At 36.6% G+C, this 19,923-nt stretch overlaps 1 protein-coding gene across 1 annotated transcript in view; it reads right to left on the bottom strand.

The window, feature by feature from the left end:
- Window positions 1–335: 335 nt before the first annotated feature.
- The window catches only part of SEL1L (SEL1L adaptor subunit of SYVN1 ubiquitin ligase), a 56,784-nt gene continuing 37,196 nt past the window's right edge, over window positions 336–19,923 (bottom strand). The window contains exons 12-21 of the mRNA XM_060004101.1: window positions 19,844–19,912; window positions 17,069–17,146; window positions 15,958–16,020; window positions 14,561–14,648; window positions 14,089–14,237; window positions 13,049–13,214; window positions 12,446–12,520; window positions 11,179–11,351; window positions 7,399–7,527; window positions 336–4,560 (exon numbers count right to left, since the gene is read on the bottom strand). Coding sequence (XP_059860084.1) covers window positions 4,351–4,560; window positions 7,399–7,527; window positions 11,179–11,351; window positions 12,446–12,520; window positions 13,049–13,214; window positions 14,089–14,237; window positions 14,561–14,648; window positions 15,958–16,020; window positions 17,069–17,146; window positions 19,844–19,912 — 1,200 coding nt within the window. The 3' untranslated portion in view covers window positions 336–4,350. The remainder of the gene's footprint in view (window positions 4,561–7,398; window positions 7,528–11,178; window positions 11,352–12,445; window positions 12,521–13,048; window positions 13,215–14,088; window positions 14,238–14,560; window positions 14,649–15,957; window positions 16,021–17,068; window positions 17,147–19,843; window positions 19,913–19,923) is intronic.

Genomic DNA, 19,923 nt, shown 5'->3' with positions numbered 1-19,923 from the left:
ATGCATAAACAAACTTTAGCTAAGTTTTACCATAATCAGGATAAAAGTGAATACGCATACTATATATCACAGGCTGATTCAGGTCAAAGATCTGAGATTTAAAAAGGGAAACATGTCTTAGCAAATTCATATTCTGCAGGATAAAATTCAACTTATAGAAATCTGAATTTCAATAGTTAAAAGTAAATGTAAGATGGATTCAAACTGCCCCTCATCAATGCTTTCTAGAAGTTTCTGAATTTCCAAAATGGTTCATGAAAAAATTGAATGATTCAGGTTTTAAAAAAAGTCTGCCTGGAGAGGTGCCTGGCCATGGTACGTTATAGCATACAGGATAACCAGAGGTGGAATCTTTATTTCACAGGTTTCAAGATACAGTACAAAACGAATCTGTACATCTCTCTATTAACAGGATTTGTTTACACAATTATATTACACTTCACCAGCCTTTATATTGAATTTAATTAAATACAAAATAAATTTACAAAAAGTCTACCATGGTGCTCTTTCCAATGCCAGCTTACGGTCTTTTAAAACGTCTCCTAAATATTGATAGTGGTTACACCTTGATCGTATCAGTATTATGATTTTTTTTTTAATCAAAGAGAATAGTGTCATCTTGTTATTCCAAACAGGAAAGCCGGTGCATGAGAGGTGACTCCCTGCACACAACCGAGACATCCTTCTCACGCGCACATCAGGTTTTTACTTGTGCAAATAGTCACTTTAAAAATACAAATCATTTTTACTTGGAATATTTTCAATTCTCTTGAAATACCAAGTGGAAGGAGAAATGTAGCTTCTTTTCGAGGACTACTACACATTTAAAAATCAGGTAGTGCCTGTGACAATATGATATTCAGAAATTTTGTATTTTCATTTACATTTGAGAGCAATGACTAATGAAAAGTATTTTCGTGAAAATAGAAGTTTCTTCTGCTTTATTTCTTGCACAGTTGTAGTCATAATATTGTATAACATAATTAAATTCACTTTCAAAACAAACACTACCTGTTATTGGGACAAATGTAGCCCACGTTGCTCTTCTTGGTAGGTAAAGGGGCTATTTCTCTGAAGCACTTTTTGTTTTGAAATGTGCATGTGAAATGTTAGTCCAAACCTCTGAAAAAGGTTTTCTGCAGATGTAGCTAGACAATATAATACACATGCTACACACATGAAGAGCTGTGGTCTTCATTTATAGGCTTGCATGCATACTTCCAAACACTGGTTTGAAGAACAAACATGAGGAGCAAAGAAAGGGAGAAAAAAAAAGCTTATACAAAATACTTAAGTTTCCTGGAGGCAACAGCAGCTCCTTAATTAAATAAAGCAACAGATCATGGCCAGATCACCAGCAGAAGTTTCTACAACTTCCCAATGGTACAGAGATAAAATGGCTTAGCAGTAAAACTCTCACAAATTAACCTTATATGCACAAAATAACCTTATATGCAAAGGGTAACACATCCTCAACAGTATTAAGATTAATGACTCACAAGTTCATGTAAATGCTAAATAACAATGAATTCGGAAAAAAAGAAACCTTTTGGTTTAATTTTTCTGTGCCATTGGATATTAACCAAAAATAAGATAAGCCTTACCCAGAATACAGAAACAAAAGCTCCAAAAACAAAAAGGAAAAAAAAAACAAACGAAGTCCCAAACCCCAATGCTACCTTTGTTAACATAAAACAAAAAGCAAAACAGATAGTCTCAAGACTCTGGAACAGTTGACTAACCAAGAAACCAAATGCACAAGAGAATAGAAGCTAAGTAGAGTACTATTGTCATCACCTTGGAAGGCAGGAAGACAGACTATAAAAGGGATCGGGAGAGAAGGGCTACCACGGAGAAATGAAGCCGTACTCTGCTAGCTCTAAATTCTAACATTAAAACTCCTGAATCCTGGAGTTAGTTTAATGTCACTGACATTAACTAGCTTTAGTTACTGTCATTTTATTCAAATGGATGCCATTTGATTAGGTAGGTATTGAGCATTATTTTAGGAGAAACACCAAACCCAGTTCCTATTTGCTTAGGTATCATGTCTCTTGTACAGAATGAAAAAGGGAACAAAGTATTTTGAGACAGTCTTTAAATGAAGCCATAGGAACGAAGTTATTTTAAATTTACCATTCAAATTTCCAGTAGCAAATGACCCAGGGTAAAACAGGAGGTGGACAAAAGCCAAGAAAAAGATCTATTTGGGAGATTAATAAAAAGGACATGGCTAGTGGTACACTACCGGGAAGTTATTGCCTGGAGAACAAGACCACGCTTTCCCACCTGCCTCTGGGTAGTGCACACTGCTTTAAGAAATGTTTTTTCAAAGTACTAACAGAGGGAAGTAAAGATAGAGATAAGAATGCTGCTAAAGGAAAAATTAGGTGGATGGTAGAAAAATACGGAAGTTTAGTTGTTCAAGTTTTAAATAAATTAAAACAGTTCCTTCGAAATGAAGCGTGGCTGCTACTGTGGATCATACTTATTTTGAAGATTGGGGGAGAACGGGCAGGGGTGAAGACACCAACATACTGTACCGACTGTACTCAAATCTCTAATGTAAGAGATCAAACAAGTCTTAATATTTACATGAGCTGCCCAAAGCAACATGACACTTCTGAGGGTAAAATTTCTTACCTTTCAGATCTGCATTTATACATATGGTTCTCGCTGTCATCACCTCTTCCTATTAGAAGCAATTATCTAGGAGGAAAGTTTGCTTACCAGGTTTCTCATAATACTCTAAACACCAAAAAAGCACACTACTTCACATTTAGAGCCTTCATGTTCATTACAGACTAATTCACTCTAGTTCTAAATACAATCTCTACTTCAAAAACCAAAGTCTTACAACTCTTCAAGTTTTCTGGCAGATAAGGGGTTATGGAAAAAGAGTATAAAGATTAATATAAACAGATGAGGTCAGCAGGCACAGAAAGCCTGCTCACACACTAAGAGAGCCTCAGACCAGATACAGGCTGGTGAACGCTGCCATCCGACAACAAAAAGGAATACAATTTGGTTGAAGTTTTAATTTTTTCATTTGTGGTATGTGACCTTCTCTGTTTTCTTTGTTGTTGCTGTCGTTGTTGTTTTCTGTAGTACTTAACCAGACAATTCTGAAGTGTAATAGCCTTGATTTTCCTGATGTTAACAGTGGGAGGGTGGTGAATACGAAAGCTAAGCAAGTGGTTGATCTTCTACTGTAACATCAAACTGCAGAAATAAAAATCTCCCTGAACAGTACAAACAGGCTTTGGCTTTCCTCAACCACTGATTTTAATGCATCTCAGATTCTCTGAGTGTTAGTATTGTAATGGTAGTCACTGTATGCCATAGCCTGGCAACAATATTTCATATTTTAAAAATTCAGGAGGGTGGTCTGTTCTTTTGCAATAAGAAATGCAAAGTAAAATAAATCCTGGTAACAAATGCTTCAACTTTTGGGAAAGTGTGTCTGTGATCCTGGTACCCCACTCAGAGTTCTTCAATATTGTTTTCTAATCTCTCCCCTTTAGTCCATCCTCTGGCTTCCAGATAAAGGCTCTGTATACTCAAAACAAGCAAGCAAATTACATTGAGTAATTTGGGGCAAGTTCACGTGTTAGCTCAAGAAGTCAGTTCACAATGTTTTCTATATATTCCATTCCAAGGAAATGAAGTTCACATAAAACTCTTTAACATGGCCTTTCAGTCTTTGAAGGAGAGAAGTATGGTATAAAGTATGACAATCACCAACAGTAAGAAACCTCCCAACCTTGCCTTTTAAAGTAATAAATATGCTGAATATGTATACTTGCATGTGGCCTGGTAAAAGTTCCTCGGTTATCGCAGTTCTGAAACACTTTGAAGACTTTTTTTTTTTTTAACTTAAAAGGCAGTTCTATTTTCAGACTTTCAAACATGTTAAGGTTAAATCTGCAACTAACTGGGTTTTCCTTTTTACATCGATCAGTTTTTAGTGTCGACGCATGAGACCTTAAAGATGGTTGACAGAACTAATGCACATTGAAAGAATGACCAAAAGGACCCAAGAAAGATAGCTGGACACAGCAGACATTACCTTGAGTGTCTCACATGTTTCCAGGAAAAAAAAAGGGGGGGCAGGGGAGCCACTGAGAGTTGTTATTCCATACGGCACTGAAACGGACATTCAACTCAGTTTAGGTAAGAGTTACTTATCCCTGAAAATAAAGGCATCAGATTCTAAGCAGCTTTAGGAATTCAATGCTTCCTTGTGCCTCTTCCAGGAGGTGGCCACTGATCCAAAGTCCTAAATCAAATGCAAGTGTTCTTGGTAAACGATTTCCTTGTTTGTCACTGGTCAAGGCTGGCCGCCGTGGGTCACTGTGGTGGCTGCTGCTCGGGCGGCCCCTCCTGCTGTGGTGGTGCTGGCCGTGGCCCGGGAGGCCTGGGGACAGGCATGTCCTGGTGCTGCCTCTGCCTGTAAGCGATAACTGTCCCCAACAGCAATGCGATGATGGTCATGAGGTAAAGGTCCCACTCAGGTCCCAAAAGCTGGTCCATATCAAGCTGGGTGAACAGATCTCGAAGCTTAATGAGAAAAGTATAAAAATCATTATGATCATTAAAATATAATAGAAGGAGCTAGGAAAGTTACATCACAGATTAGAGATAAATACAGAATTTATTAAATCAATTGGTTTTAGTAACATTTTGCAATGTGTTCCAAAAAAAAGGGTTTTACTAAACTCAGAACTACCATATGACCCAGCAATTCCACTCCTGGGTATATATCCGAAAAAACAGAAACACTAATTCTAAAAGATACATGCACCCCAATGTTCATAGCAGCATTATTCATAATTGTCAAGATGTGGAAGCAACCTAAGTGTCCATCAACAGATGAATGGATAAAGAAGACGTGGTACATATATACACAATGGAACATTACTCAGCCATAATAAAGAATGAAATTTTGCCATCTGCAGCAAAATGGATGGACTCGGAGGGCATTATGTTAAGTGAAATAAGTCAGACAGAGAAAGACAAATAGTGTACGATATCACTTATATGCAGAATCTAAAAAATACAACAAACTAGCGAATATAACAAAACAGAAGCAGGATCAGATATAGAGAACAAACTAGTGGTCATCAGTGGGGAGAGGGAAGAGGCGGAGGGGCAATATAGGGGTAGGAGACTAAGAGGTACAAACTATTAGGTATAAAATAAGCTACAAGGATATATCATACAACATGGGAATTATAGCCACTATTTTATAACTGTAAATGGAGTATAACCTATAAAAATTGTGAATCACTATATTGTACACCTGTAACTCTATATAGTATTGTATATCAACTATACTTCAATTAAAAAAATAAAACCCACCAGACTTTAACAAAGGATCCAATCTAATAAAATTAAGGATAAAACAAGACAAAAATATAAAGACAATGAGTTCAACTGAAAAAAAAATTTTTAAAAGCCTGAAACTCAAAATAATGTCTGAGGACCAGAGCTATGGTTCCTTTCCATCAGTAACCTAATGCACTGATTTCCAACCATTTTTCACAGGAAATATTTGAAACAAACACTGGGGACAATGGAGGATGAAGGTGGGGTGGAAATCAGTATCTTGGCACACCTCACCTATAACCTATTTCTAGTGTTGACACACTAGCTAAAAAGCTCTCTTCTAATGAAAGCAGGGCTATTTTACTACTTCTCTCATGTAACTGAAGATGACAGGAATTCAGAAATTTAATAGCTGAACAAATAATGCTTTTTAGTTAGGATTTAACTAAATATTTAACAACTGAAATTGAACTTAAAACTTATTTTCTTCATCTATGATATTTTAATTGTTTTAATGTCACTTAAGTTATTCCTGGTATTTTCTGACTGATGCTTACCCACAAAGAAAGTAAATATGGGGCATAATCCTTTATGTTTAAAAAATTACATTTAAAAGGTCCCCATAATATAATATTTGTAGGTACAGGTGCTAAAATTTTTCTGGAAAAAAAATTATAACAAACTATTAACTGTGTTCCCTGGGGTGGGACCCGCAATAGGAGACTTTGTTTTTCTGTATTTTTTGACTTTCTTACCATCAATACTTATTACTCTTTTTTTTTTTTTTTTAAGTTGGAATATCTAGGTGGTAGGATTACCAGGCATTTTATTGTCTTCTTGAAACTTCTGTATAAAACACAACAACTTAACATGGTGTATCACATGACCAAATCCTAGACTGTAATCAGTAGTTTATTAGTGATAAAAACTGTGAGAGACAAGGGTCTGAAATAGTCCTGAGAAAGAAAGAGCAGGCGGACACACTGTTAGCTTTTCAGTTAAAGGAACAAGGATCCTTTGAGTTAACGGAGCGTACAGCATACCCTGGCTCACGCTATTGAACAATTATAAATTTGACATTACAAATGTATAAGCAATCAAGAGGACAGAGGCCAACATCTCCAGCCCTCTGGAGCCCTATACGTGGAGGACCTCAGTGCACGTGCTAGGGCTGCAAAAGGGAGGAGTTGTCGAATTTCTCTTTATAGATGCTGAAGCAGCATGGACTAAATTTACTTCTGTGTAACAAAGAGGGAATGCCCCTTCCAGAATCTAGTGCTGAAATGGTGCATCAACTTGTTCTAAAAGATATTAACAAAAGGTTGAAACATCATCCTTTTCTGGTCTGGCGTGAATTAAAGTTAAATAGCCCTTCTTTCTGCATACATTTTAGGACTTTCAGAGTTAAATGCTGCACCAGTGAATCCATTAGGAGGAACGATAGGTACTGTAAACAAAACAGAAAACTGGAGAACCCAAGAGCACCAACACTGTGTTGGTAACTAGAGTTGGTAGTTTTGAAGAGAATGGGTAACCCACCCATCTCCTAGCAAAGTTCTATCATTAAGCATATTTAAATAATTCAAGGTATTTTTAGAAAATATAGTTTCAGTGGTATTTTTAACATGTTCCACTATCAGAAGAATCTGAAGTACAAGAGCCTGGACAGGTTCTCAGGTTCTACTTCTTTTCATGTCTTAAATTCTCTTTTTAAGGGGCTGGTCTGAGTCACTGCTAGGCAGTCATCTGATTTAATGTTTACTGGAATTAGTTAACTACTATTTCAAATTGCCATGGTTTAGTCTCAGTTTTCCCTAAACCAGGAAACATCTGCACCAATGAAAAATACTTTAGCACTGGGAACCACTGTCAAATGTTACCTGGGAACTGTTAAGTGCTTTGTGGCTATACTCATCCCTCATCTGATGAGGTCCCTTCATCTGGGAAGGAGGAAAGAGACCAGACACTTGCAGGTCCTTCCTCCCCTCCCCCAACTTTGCAAAAACGAAACTGTGGACTGAGAAGGTTACATCATTTGTATTCTAGTTAAAAGAGACATGGACCACTTACATTTGTTTCCCGTATGTACTGCAAGAAATAGACAATACCCAATTTGCAGAGTGCTAGGAAGACTGGTACTTGTGCATCTGGGCTGGCTTCCGCTGCCATGTCATAAAAACGTTTTGCAAGGTGAATATCCTATAATACGGGTAGTAAACCAAAGTTCATTTCTTGTTAAACTAAGTAAAAATAATTACTATTTATATATTAGGAAAGTTTATTTTACCTTTCAAGTTTCATTTTAAAATTTCCCTTACCTAAAGAAAAAAACCCAAGCTTTAATTAGGTAAAATTTGTTTAATTATCTAACTGCTTAATTTTGAAAAACTTAGTTGAAAAATTTAAAAGTTAACTTGTGTTCCCCTGATCTGACATCCCACTTGCTGTGCAGATACGGTGGACACAGCTATATACCTATGCATAACACTGTTAACCTGGAGACTTCCAGGAGTGACCTGTAAGTCTCAAGTTAATATTTTCCTACTTATAACCAGTCAGTGTAAGCAATTCCTGATTTCAGTCTGCAACAGTGATCTTCAAACTGGGGTAGACATACTCAAAGTTTTCCAAGGGGTGCATGCATGGACAGCGATAAGGGACTTGCATTCTGTGTTTTCCTGTCTTAGATGTATTTCTATAAAGGGCAAAACAAGTCATTACTAATTTTGGCCCAGGTTGGAGTGCTCTGCATTTAGATAAGTGGTAGAATGGGATGGTGGGAGGTGCAAAATTCTCATTTAACAACCTCACTTCTCCCATCCCCTGACTACTGTCAAAGAATACCAAACTCATAGGTAAGAATTCCATGAGACATGGGAAAGAAAGGCTAAACATTAAGACTGACTTTTTCTACATATTTAAATATAAGCAGTTACTTTCAGCTGTTCTCCATACTTGTCCCTAAGGTGAATCCTTTTAGTTAAAAAGAAGAGCACCTTCAAATAAAAGTAACAGCATGGTCAGTGTCTTTGACTTTTTAAAAAATGTAACAAATTTTATTTGTAGTAATATTTCAGAAGACTGCCCTGCATCTCTCTCATCCTCGAGCACACACACATATTGATATCTACACTGTTATATTTAGGATATTAAGCCAAAGAGAGATTCATGAAAACAGAAAAGTATATTTTTCAAGATTCATGATAACGGAAAAGTATATTTTTCAAGATCATGCATCAAACTTTATGTGATCTGCAGACTCTGTGTGGATGATTCAATAGGGTAATTAAATCTTATCTATCAATCAAATCCTGAATTATTTATTCCAATTATAACCAATCCTCATCTTGTTTAATACTTAATATTTTTCTATCTATACTGGATGCTGGACTGATTAGCTTTTAGAGTATGAGTATCTCTTTTATTTAAAAAAACAGAAAACATAAGAAAAGGTGATCATAATGTCTTATAAAAACGAATGAAATTATTCTGATTTTTATACATGATTAATTATTCTTAAAAGCTGAATCCCAGGGTTCCCTCCCCTAATGCTAATCAAAGGAATTCTATCCCTTTTATCATAGTCTTTATTCATAAGAATTTGTATAAGCTTTACATTACAAATTAAATTATGAGAAAAGCACACTGATTAATTTTCTTGTTTTCTTGTCTTACAGCCTATTATAAAAACAGACTGTTATATTACTTTAATTCTGATTGTCTTTAGCAAATTATTACTAAGCGTATAAAAACCATAACTTACGGGTAATCTTTACATTAGGCATCAAACCCATATTACTTTTATTTGAATTAACAAAGTCAGACTTTCTGATAGAAACTAAGTCTGATTTGGCTGACTGATCTGACAATGCAGGGAGGCTTCAACAACTATGTTACATGGCAGAGATTGTCCATGAACTGAACGCACTCAGCCTGCAGCTCCAGATTCTTGATAAAACTATATTCAAGTATCTTATATTAATATAAATGTAAAATATCAAAACTTACATATTGGAATTAAAATACTCAAGTGTAATAAAATAAAAAAGCACTTTGACAAAAAACAGTGCATTAACAAAATGAAATGAACAACCTTCTAGATTTAAAAGCACATAAGGTCACAAAGTGTCTCTAAGTGACTGAATGAGCAAGGAGTATCATTAGCTATTGATAAGCCTTGGGAAAGCCTTTTAGACATCACTCCCAGAAACTGAGAAAGTATGAGTCCAGTGATCAGGGAATACCTCCTTTTGCAAGTCTCTAGTTTCCAAATCTTTGCTTTCAACAGAACTGAACAGAGGCTTAACCAAGTTATCAAGTGACAGATCATTAGAAATAATTTTAATGACAGATCAGTCTGATTTTTGGCATATGTTATGGACTAAATGTTTGTGTATCCCCAAAATTCATATGTGAAACCCTACTCCCTAATGTGATGGTATGAGGAAGTGAGGCCTTTGAGAGGTAATTAGGATTGGATGAGGTCATAAGGGTAGAGCGCTCATGAACGGAATTAGTGTCCTTATCAGAATCCCTAAAGAGCTTGCTGCTTCTCTCTCGCTCTTTCCTCTTGAGAGGACACAGAGAGAAGAGGGCCTTCACCAGACACCAAATCTGCTGGCACCTTGATCTTCAACTTCCCGGTCTCCAGAACTGTGAGAAATAAATGCCTGTCGTTCAAGCCACGGTGCTATAGTATTGTCACTGCAGTCCAAACTACCAAGACGGCATACAACTCTAAAGCAGTTTAAAGAATTAAGTGACCTTACTATAATAAAATTCTTCCCATTCCCATATACTTATTTATGTGAACAAGGTTCCAGTCATATATTTATAAAATGAAAACAAGAATTAATGGTAAACCTGTTCCACGATACTTAGGCTAATTTTTAAAAATGCTCTATTTATCTCATTAAAAGATACATTTTCAATAATTACCACAAAAAGTAAAATTTTATCGAATTTATAATATCATGAAGTTGATGAGAACAATAGTATATTAATAACTGACCAACTATGGCTAATAATATCTCGAGAATTTTTCTTAATACTTAAGAGCCTATAATCACAGGAAATAAAATTCAAATTTGAATTTATACACTTTTTTGTTTCAGATAAGCATGATCAGTGATCAGTACACTGATCAGTACACTGGTATACAATTCTGTGGGAATAATGGACTAAAATATAAATTCAGGGAGAAAAGGAAAAGATACTATTTTCATTTAACGAATTTGCTGTGTATTTTTAAAAAATTAATAATGGGGTTATCAAATTATTTTGGTACTTAAAGTAATTTAGTCATTTTATTTATAAAAATGTTAGTGTTTAAAATAGCTAGGACTTAGACCCTTTGAAACTTATGATGAGATATTTTAAATGTCAAATTAAAAATGTGCAAGAGGATACACAGTTTTTCAAAATTATTTTAAGGGTACACAGGCAAAAACTTAAGACCGTGGGTCTAAACAATGTTAGACTTCAATAGGAAGGTAAAAGAATGAATATATTAAATTCATTTCAAAATAATCTAGAAATGATAGAATTTGGCTATTGATGGACAGTTTCTCAAACAGCAGTTATCAACAGAGGCAGCACTGCTTTTCCGTTTTCATGAATCTATCTTTGGCTTAATATCCTAAATATAACAGTGTAGATATCAATATGTGTGTGTGCTCGAGGATGAGAGAGATGCAGGGCAGTCTTCTGAAATATTACAAAACTGTCTCTTAAGTTAGCACCTAAAATCTGAGCACATTCTAAAGCAAACTTATTTCCTATAAAAATGAAGATGTTTCCCCCCAAATCACAATTACATTATCCATACGTTTGTTTCACAGTCACACTCACCTGTTTAATGCCTAGTCCTTTCTCATGCATATATCCCAGGTTAAACATAGCTTGTGCACTGTGCTGCTGCTCAGATGCTAGGCGATAATGAATAAATGCCGTCTCATAATCCACGTCAGTGCCAAATCCATAGAAATGGTAGTCTCCAAGCTTAATTCTAGCCACAGTATAGCCTGAAACAAAAGGTAAATGCAAAACTGCCAATAAATAAGGTGTGTTGAAAACAGACCAAACTCTTATTTCTCCTCCTGCTAACATGTTTATATAAAATAAATGTTAATTTGTAACACACGAACTTTATAACAAATTCTTCAGCCAACATAGAAATTCGGTAAAAATTTAACTAGAAGGGTTGCTTTTCCGAAGAAGGCTTTTGTAATAGTCAGGGAGAGGTAAAACAAAGTGGGTGTAATCTCTATTTCACTAATAATACTCCTCAGATGATCAATCACTCTACTCTGTCATTTAACATTTTAAAATAATTCAACTGGGGACTTCCCTGGTGGCGCAGTGATTAGGAGTCCGCCTGCCGGTGCAGGGGACATGGGTTTGATCCCTGGTCCAGGAAGATCCCACATGCCACAGAGCAACTAAGCCCGTGCACCACAACTACTGAAGCCTGCATGCCTAGAGCCCACGAACCACAAGAGAAGCCACCGCAATGAGAAGCCCGTGCACGGCAAAGATGAGAAGCCCCTGCTCACAGCAACTAGACACAGCCCACACACAGTAACAAAGACCCAAGGCAGCCAAAAATAAATAAATAAAATAAATAAATTTATTTTAAAAATAATAAAATAAAATAATTCAACTGGACCATTGTTTAGGCTTGGAGAAAGGGATAGGCAGACGATGTTGATAGTAGTATGTGTGAGAAAGAACTATTCAAATAAAAAGGAGTGGGGAAAGGCTGAAGTCTTAGGTTTTACACCTATAGTCTATTACACGTTCTATTCAGTTCTCATTTAGTACAACATACTAGCCTCCAACTAAAAACCAAAGAGTAAAGCATAGTATGATATAAATGTCCAGTACGATAAAAACCTTGCAGTTCAACTTAGAAACCCTGGGACTGGAACTTCCATTTTAAGAATGAATACCAATCATGAAAGCAAACAAGTTAAGCTATAGTTAGTATCTCTGCTTAATTTTAAAGTGGTGAATGACATGATTTAATCTTTATGTGAGATTAAAAACAAACAAACAAAAAACAATAAAGAAAGGTCCCTGGGTAAAATTCTTATCCTAGAATTAAACAACCACTCACCTTGTGAGGCGGCCCGGTTCCAGTGTAGCAAAGCTCTGGGGTAAGTTTCATTCTCACCTACGATGGTTGCTTCTCCTACAAGGAAAGTTGAAATACAAATCAGGTGTTTAAGGAAAGGCCCTAGACTTTTAGGCTTTATCTGCAAACCAGGGTGGATACATGGAGCATAATTTAAATAAGTACTGGGATATAACAAATATTAAATGAAAAAACTATTGAAATTAAACAAGTATGGGAATAAAATACTGAGTTCAAAGGAATCATTGCATTCAGGGCAACACTACTTCCTGAGACATATTTTCACCACAGAATTAATAACGAGACTACTGAAACACTAGAGATCTACATACCACTGGAAAAGCAATGTTTCTGCATCAGCTGTAGTTTGAAAAATGTATTTACTGAAAGCAGTTAATTTTATGATGGACGTCAAATCCATTTCTATTGTCAAATGTATAAAACTAACTTTGATGGCTTAGAGATCTGAGGTAAAATAACTTGAGCATGTGTGCTGTTATGTTCTAGTTATAATAATAGAGAAGTATCTTTGTGGCTTTCCTTTTTAAACAGGTTAACCCAAGGCAGGACTAAAATGAACCTTACTCTGATCGAGAATGAAGGCTGCATTGCTTTGTGCCACTTCATAGCCTTGCTCCGCCAGCAGGAGGTACTGGATCACTGCGGCATTGTAGTCACCATCTTTATAGCTGTTATAGGCAGTCATGAGCCTCTCAGACCACCGGCCCCGTTCACATACATTCTTAAACAACTAAAAAAACAGGAAAAAAAAATCAATACAAAATTAAGAAAGGTATGTTGGAAAATCATTTCTGCACTTTGGCTATAAGCAATTGTTAAGCTTGCTCTCTCAATCAATCTCTGGCAGTTTTACTAAGTATATATATAAAAGTCTGGGATATTTATTTGAAGCTTTCACCTAGTCTTTAGAACAGGTTTATAAAAATAACAGCAAACAATTACATACCATTTACTCTGGCCAGGCACTATCCTAGTGATTTATGTATAGTATGTATATTGACTCACTTACCCCTCCCATGAGGGACCACTCTCTTACGAGATAAGTCCTAGTAACAAACAGCTTCATTTTACAAGCGAGGAAACTGAAGCATAGAGTGGTTTAGAAACTTTGCTAAGCGTTTCACAATGTCCTTCTAAAGTGCCAATTACGAGAAAGCTAACAACGTTCACTTAACATACACTTTTTGATGCTGACCATGTCTCAGATACTGTCTTAGGTGTTAGAGAGACTGTAGACAATAATATCTGCCCTTATAAACGTTCATTCCAGGAGGGAGAGACAAATGGAATAAGTGTGATTCTAACACACAGACCCTCAGAGCCTTCTTTCAGTATACCAGGGCTAGTTGGCTAAGTCTGTTTCTACTCTAGAAGAAATCATGCAAAGAAAACCAGAATTAAAACAGTAGGATTGGGGGTGGGGCAGGAGGGAGGTCCAAGAGAAAGGGGATATATGTATACATATAGCTGATTCACTGTTATACAGCGGAAACTAACACAACACTGTAAAGCGATTATACTCCAATAAAAAAATAAATAAAACAGCAGACTTTCCTATGGGGCAAATTAATTTCCTACATACAGGTTGGTAGAAAAGCCCTTACCTCCACTGCGGTGTGACATGATCGCATTACACCTGTGCCGCTGGCATGCATCTGAGCTAGGTTATAGAAAGCCAAGATATGGCCTCCCTGAGAAGCTAAATTAAAATACTTCAAGGCCTGTTTATAATCCCTCTTGACTCCAATGCCATCTGTAAGGAAAATTACACGAGAGGTTAGGAATAGTCTTAAATAAGATTTAGCTGAAGCGTCAGAGAAGCCTTACATAGGAATAAAACTAAATGAAATTCAGAATTCTTACTCTGGAAAGATGTGAATCTTATTAATATAGATTTGTACATCAATACAGATTAATATACTCTACAATGAAACATAAGATGCACACATCATTGTATTGGGAGGACATTAATCAGCTAGAAATTCGATAGCTCTCACTTCCATATCATAGTGGCATCTAGAGGAAAATAGGTAATTTAGATTTGGTGTGTCCATCATTAATTCCAGCATTACTTACTATAGTACATGGAGCCAAGCTGTAGCTGCCCATCCACCCAGCCTTGTTCAGCAGCTTTCTGGAAATACTTCAGTGCCAGATCATAATTCTGTAGAAAAAGAGGTCATATGATCACATGGTAAGAAAGTTCAAAAGGCTGATATACTCAGAAGTCAGGATATTCATTCATAAAAAGAATTAACAAGGCATACAGAAAATATTGTTAAAATCATTAAAAGGATGACCTTCTAATTTTTTATAATACAAAGATGGTAATATTTTTTAAGTCATGGGGGATTAACATTTAGGACTGTTAAAAAAAGCAAATATACTCTTTTGTGAAACAATTTGCATGTCTGCTCTCAGAAAGCATAAACAACACTAGTAGAACAGCCGGCCAGAAATTAAGAAACAGTCATCGTATCTTTTCGATTAACCAACTAACCCTTTTAAACCTCAATATTTCTAATATTAAATAAGAAAAATTCTCTCCTTATTTGTTCTTTCCTGGGTAGCTTATCAAACATTATATGATTATTATATTTCAAATATCAGACATATCCCCAAAGAAAAAATTAAAACAAAGGTCACTACTGGATTTCAGTACCCTAAAATGACTAGAAGGAATAAAAATGAGACCACATTACTGTCTTTTGTGCTAGGAAATACCTACAGATTAGAATTCTATACCTAGCTCTTAGTTTTGGGCCCAAATTAAAAGAACGTATTGCTTGGAGAGACCACACAGAGATGAGGATCCAGGAGCATCCAACATGAGCAAGTAGCACAGAAGAATGAAGAGCAATGGCCCAGGAAAACCAAGACAGCCCCCGGGAAGAAAGAGTTCAAGTAAGGTAGAACCAAAAAATGTCCTGTGGGGCTGACACTGAGGAGGTTACTGGTGAGCTATGTAGAGCAGTTACATGAGGTAAAATCCTGACTGTTGAGAGCTGAAGAGTGAATGGTAGCAGCTCACACAGTTCATTCTCTGGGGAAACGTGGCTTTGCAGGAAAGGGCTGGAGAGAAGAGAGGTGGTAGCTAGAAGGGCAAGGGGTAGAACAGAAAGCTTTTCTCCCTCTACATGGGAGGACTTAAGAATTTTCTTAGGCTTGGGTGAGGAAATAGCAGGGAGATATTTAAGTCTGGGAGAGATGGCAGAGTAGGTGGGGTAGAGAGCATAGATGGAACAATGAGAAACAGCTTCATACCTTAAGAAGGTGCCAGAGACACAGCTATTCTAAGAAGGCAGCTGCTATGGTGGGATGGGGTAAGGGGTGGTAGGGAACCAAACTCAGAGTTTCAGCTTTGCTTATAATGAAACGGCCTCACCTGGGCTGACTGGGAGCTAGTTAAGGAATACTTCCCTATCTCACCAGCTGACGGCTCATTAAAGTCAGACGTCAGATTGAAGACTTACAACTTGAACTCCTCTCCCGTAGAGGTAAGCCATTCCAAGCCCACTCTGTCCAACTGGGTTGCCCTGCCAATCAGAGACAAAGTGAAAGATGCATTACAAAATAGGCAAGAATAAATGACTGCAAAAGAAATAATTTACGAGCATATTCAAAACATGTTTTAGTACTTTTCAATTTAAAACAAAATTTTCTCCTTCCCATCAGACTAAACATGATACTGAGTTTTAGAGATTTGACTTTCAGTAATTGCTGAAAAAGTGTAAATAGTAAATTCACTTACAATTAACTTTTGGTGACTTACCTTATGACTATCTGTTTCATGAATTTATGATATAAAACATGACGTATTTAATCTTTTCAAAATTAAAAGTAGGTCATTGTTTTTCTTTTTGGTAGTTTTTCACTGGTAACCTCCCACCCCAATAAAGAAGATGCTGCCATGGGGCAGAATCAACGAACTAATATTGGGATCAGGTGGCAAGGATATGCTTAAGACTGTTGGAATGTTGTGGAGCAAAGACAATCATTGTTTTGAGACCGAAAAGAGAAAAATCTAGTATTCACCTAAACTCAGAAGGACAGAGCCATCTTTAAAAAAAGTGTCACAGTGCCCCTTTGGGAAACACTCCACTGACATTTGGGACTACAGTAACATGTACTAGTTGACAAAGAGGTCAGTGTACACACTGGAGCCAGAGGATCTTAAATATTCATAGGCAGCTTTCTCTGGGCCAAAGAAAGCCTAACTTATGTATCATGGTTATCAAAACTACCCAGTCATGTAAGCTTTAAACCTCAAGTTGCAACACAAATAGGATAAATTATATAACACCCAATTCCATTACTAAAATCATTATTTCCCTGATCAGGAAACTTCTCAATGAAATTGAAACAGAGAATTAATATTCAATAATCCAGTCCCTAAAAAAAATACATACTGCTTTTCACCGAGTAGGTTTTTTCTAGCCAATTCATCCATATGAATCATACTTACATAAGCACTTCCAATAATTCATGAAGTCGATTATGACTAACCCCCTTAACACAATAAACTTTCTTGAAAATAATAGTAATATGGTACACATTTCAATATACTGAGTCATGAAGTCTTACCATGTCAGCAGCTTTTTTAAAGTAGTGAAGAGCTGTCTCATTACTCTGAGGTACAATATCACTTCCCTCTGAATACATCTGAAAAACAGACCCCAATTTCAATACGAGCTGTAACCTTCTCTCCAATTACATTCTTCTCCTATCTCAGCTCATTCTGGGTTTTGTTAGATTTCATGGAATCTTTCAAAAAAGTTTAAAATTCCCCACAAGATATTTTAGAATTAAAAGCAAAACCTTAAAAGTAGACATTTTTTATATATTCTATGTCATGTCAAATTAATGACTTATCTATAAACATGAATATATAAAATCAGTTCACTGATCAAACTCAAAAGAAGAAATCTTTTTTATTAACTACAGTTATTTTATTTTATTTTTTAAACATCTTTATTGGAGTATAATTGCACTACAATGTTGTGTTAGTTTCTGCTGTATGACAAAGTGAATCAGCTATATGTATACATATATCCCCATATTCCTCCCTCTTGTGTCTCCCTCGCTCCCACCCTCCCTATCCCACCCCTGTAGGTGGTCACAAAGTACTGAGCTAATCCCTGTGCTATGCAGCTGCTTCCCACTAGCTATTTTACATCTGGTAGTGTATATAAGTCCATGCCACTCTCTCACTTCGTCCCAGCTTACCCTTCCCCCTCCCCATGTCCTCAAGTACATTCTCTACGTCTGCATCTTTATTCCTGTCCTGCCCCTAGGTTCATCAGAACCATTTTTGTTTTCTTAGATTCCATATACATGTGTTAGCATACGGTATTTGTTTTTCTCTTTCTGACTCACTTCACTCTGTATGACAGACTCTAGGTCCATCCACCTCGCTACAAATAACTCAATTTCATTTCTTTTTATGGCTGAGTAATATTCCATTGCATATATGTGCTACATCTTCTTTATCCATTCATCTGTCGATGGACACTTAGGTTGCTTCCACGTCCTGGCTATTGTAAACAGCACTGCAATGAACATTGTGGTACATGTCTCTTTTTGAATTATGGTTTTCTCAGGGTATATGCCCAGTAATGGGATTGCTGGCTCATATGGTAGTTCTATTTTTAATTTTTTAAGGAACCTCCATACTGTTCTTCATAGTGGCTGTATCAATTTACATTCCCACCAACAGTTCAAAAGAGTTCCCTTTACTCCATACCCTCTCCAGCATTTATTGTTTGTAGATTTTTTGATGATGGCCATTCTGACTGGTGTGAGGTGATACCTCATTGTAGTTCTGATTTGCATTTCTCTAACGATTAGTGATGTTGAGCATCCTTTCATGTGTCAAAAGAAGAAATCTTAAACCCTGAGACAAATCTTTCTTCTCACTCTGTCCCAGCGCAAATGGTTGAACAATTGCTTGGGATAAGCGATTAAACGAGGAAAAGAAGAGCCGATAGCAATGTCCACCTTCCTTTCTCCTCTACCACTGCTTTCCCCATGATAAGATGCAGGGTATGTCTTAAATTCAGGAAAGGAAATAACTAAAAGGTTATCTTAAAAGGTTTCAAGCACTGAATGTCTATATAGTACCAGGTACGGGAACTGACAAAAGGGCCAGGAGAAAGGAAAACTGAATGACCAGTAGTACTGTTTTTATCAATGTAAGTATTAAGGAAATAAGTAAAGAAAATCTTTTTTTGAGATAAGGAAAATTAGTAAATCAGAGCAAGAATCGAGAGGGCTGAAATGAAAAGTTGTTAAATGCTAACAAAAATAGATAGGCAGTGACTTCCCTGGTGGCACAGTGGTTAAGAATCCACCTGCCAATGAAGGGGACACGGGTTCGAGCCCTGGTCTGGGAAGATCCCACATGTCACAGAGCAACTAAGCCCGTGAGCCATAACTACTGAGCCCACGTGCCACAACTACTGAAGCCCACGTGCCTAGAGCCCATGCTCCACAACAAGAGAAGCCACCGCAATGAGAAGCCTGCACACCACAAGGAAGAGTAGCCCCCGCTCGCCACAACTAGAGAAAGCCCACGCACAGCAACAAAGACCCAACACAGCCATAAATAAATAAATGAAAAAAAAAAAAGATAGGCAATACCAATTTCTATGCTGTAACAGGAAGTCTAAATGTAAAGTTCTCAGGTCCCAAATGACTAGCTGTGGCAAATACTGGTTAGATCTTCTCTTTGTAAAAGCTTTTGAGATATACTCTATCTGAGCCTCCTAACCTCAGGACTTGGCTATAGATGAAAATATCCATTGGTTTATAATGTGTTAATTTTCAAAATAATGAAAAAAGGAAGTTTTGAGGTTATGCCATGACATACGGAATCTATTCTATTAAGTATCTAGACTTAAAGGTTCCCTTGCTTGAGAAAAGAACTGCATTGAGAGGTGGGTGATGGCTATCATATTTAAGACAATTAAAAGGTTTGCAGACACATTTCAACACACTCTAAATGTCTCTTATTCAGCATGAAAGTAAACAGGTAATTATGACAGACTTAGCAAAAAACTGCACAGCATAAAGAATGAATTCCTTATTACTGTGTATAATACACAGAAAGTAGGGGTGCAGACAGTGATAGCTAACTTCGATGGAGAATTAACATACTGACAAGCAAATGCTATGTTACCTTTAAGTTACTTAAGAAAATGCCTCAGAATAGCACTTATCTTAAGACAAGATATAATACGCTTGTATTGGAAATTTTATTTCCAGCTTATATTTGGTAAATTGTAGACGATGAATACAATACGTGCTTACTATGTGGACACCTCTTGCTATTACAGAAAATGTTCACAGGATGTACAGTACCTTTCCCAAGAAGGCCATGGCATGAGAATTGCCAGCATTAGCTGCTAAATTGAAGTAGTCAAATGCTCTCTGTGAGAAAG

The sequence above is a fragment of the Delphinus delphis genome, chromosome 2 (assembly GCF_949987515.2).
Source record: "Delphinus delphis chromosome 2, mDelDel1.2, whole genome shotgun sequence".
NCBI classification, from domain to species: Eukaryota; Metazoa; Chordata; class Mammalia; order Artiodactyla; family Delphinidae; genus Delphinus; species Delphinus delphis.
Note: the sequence above shows the minus strand (reverse complement) of the source record. Positions and strands in the feature narration are given on the sequence as shown.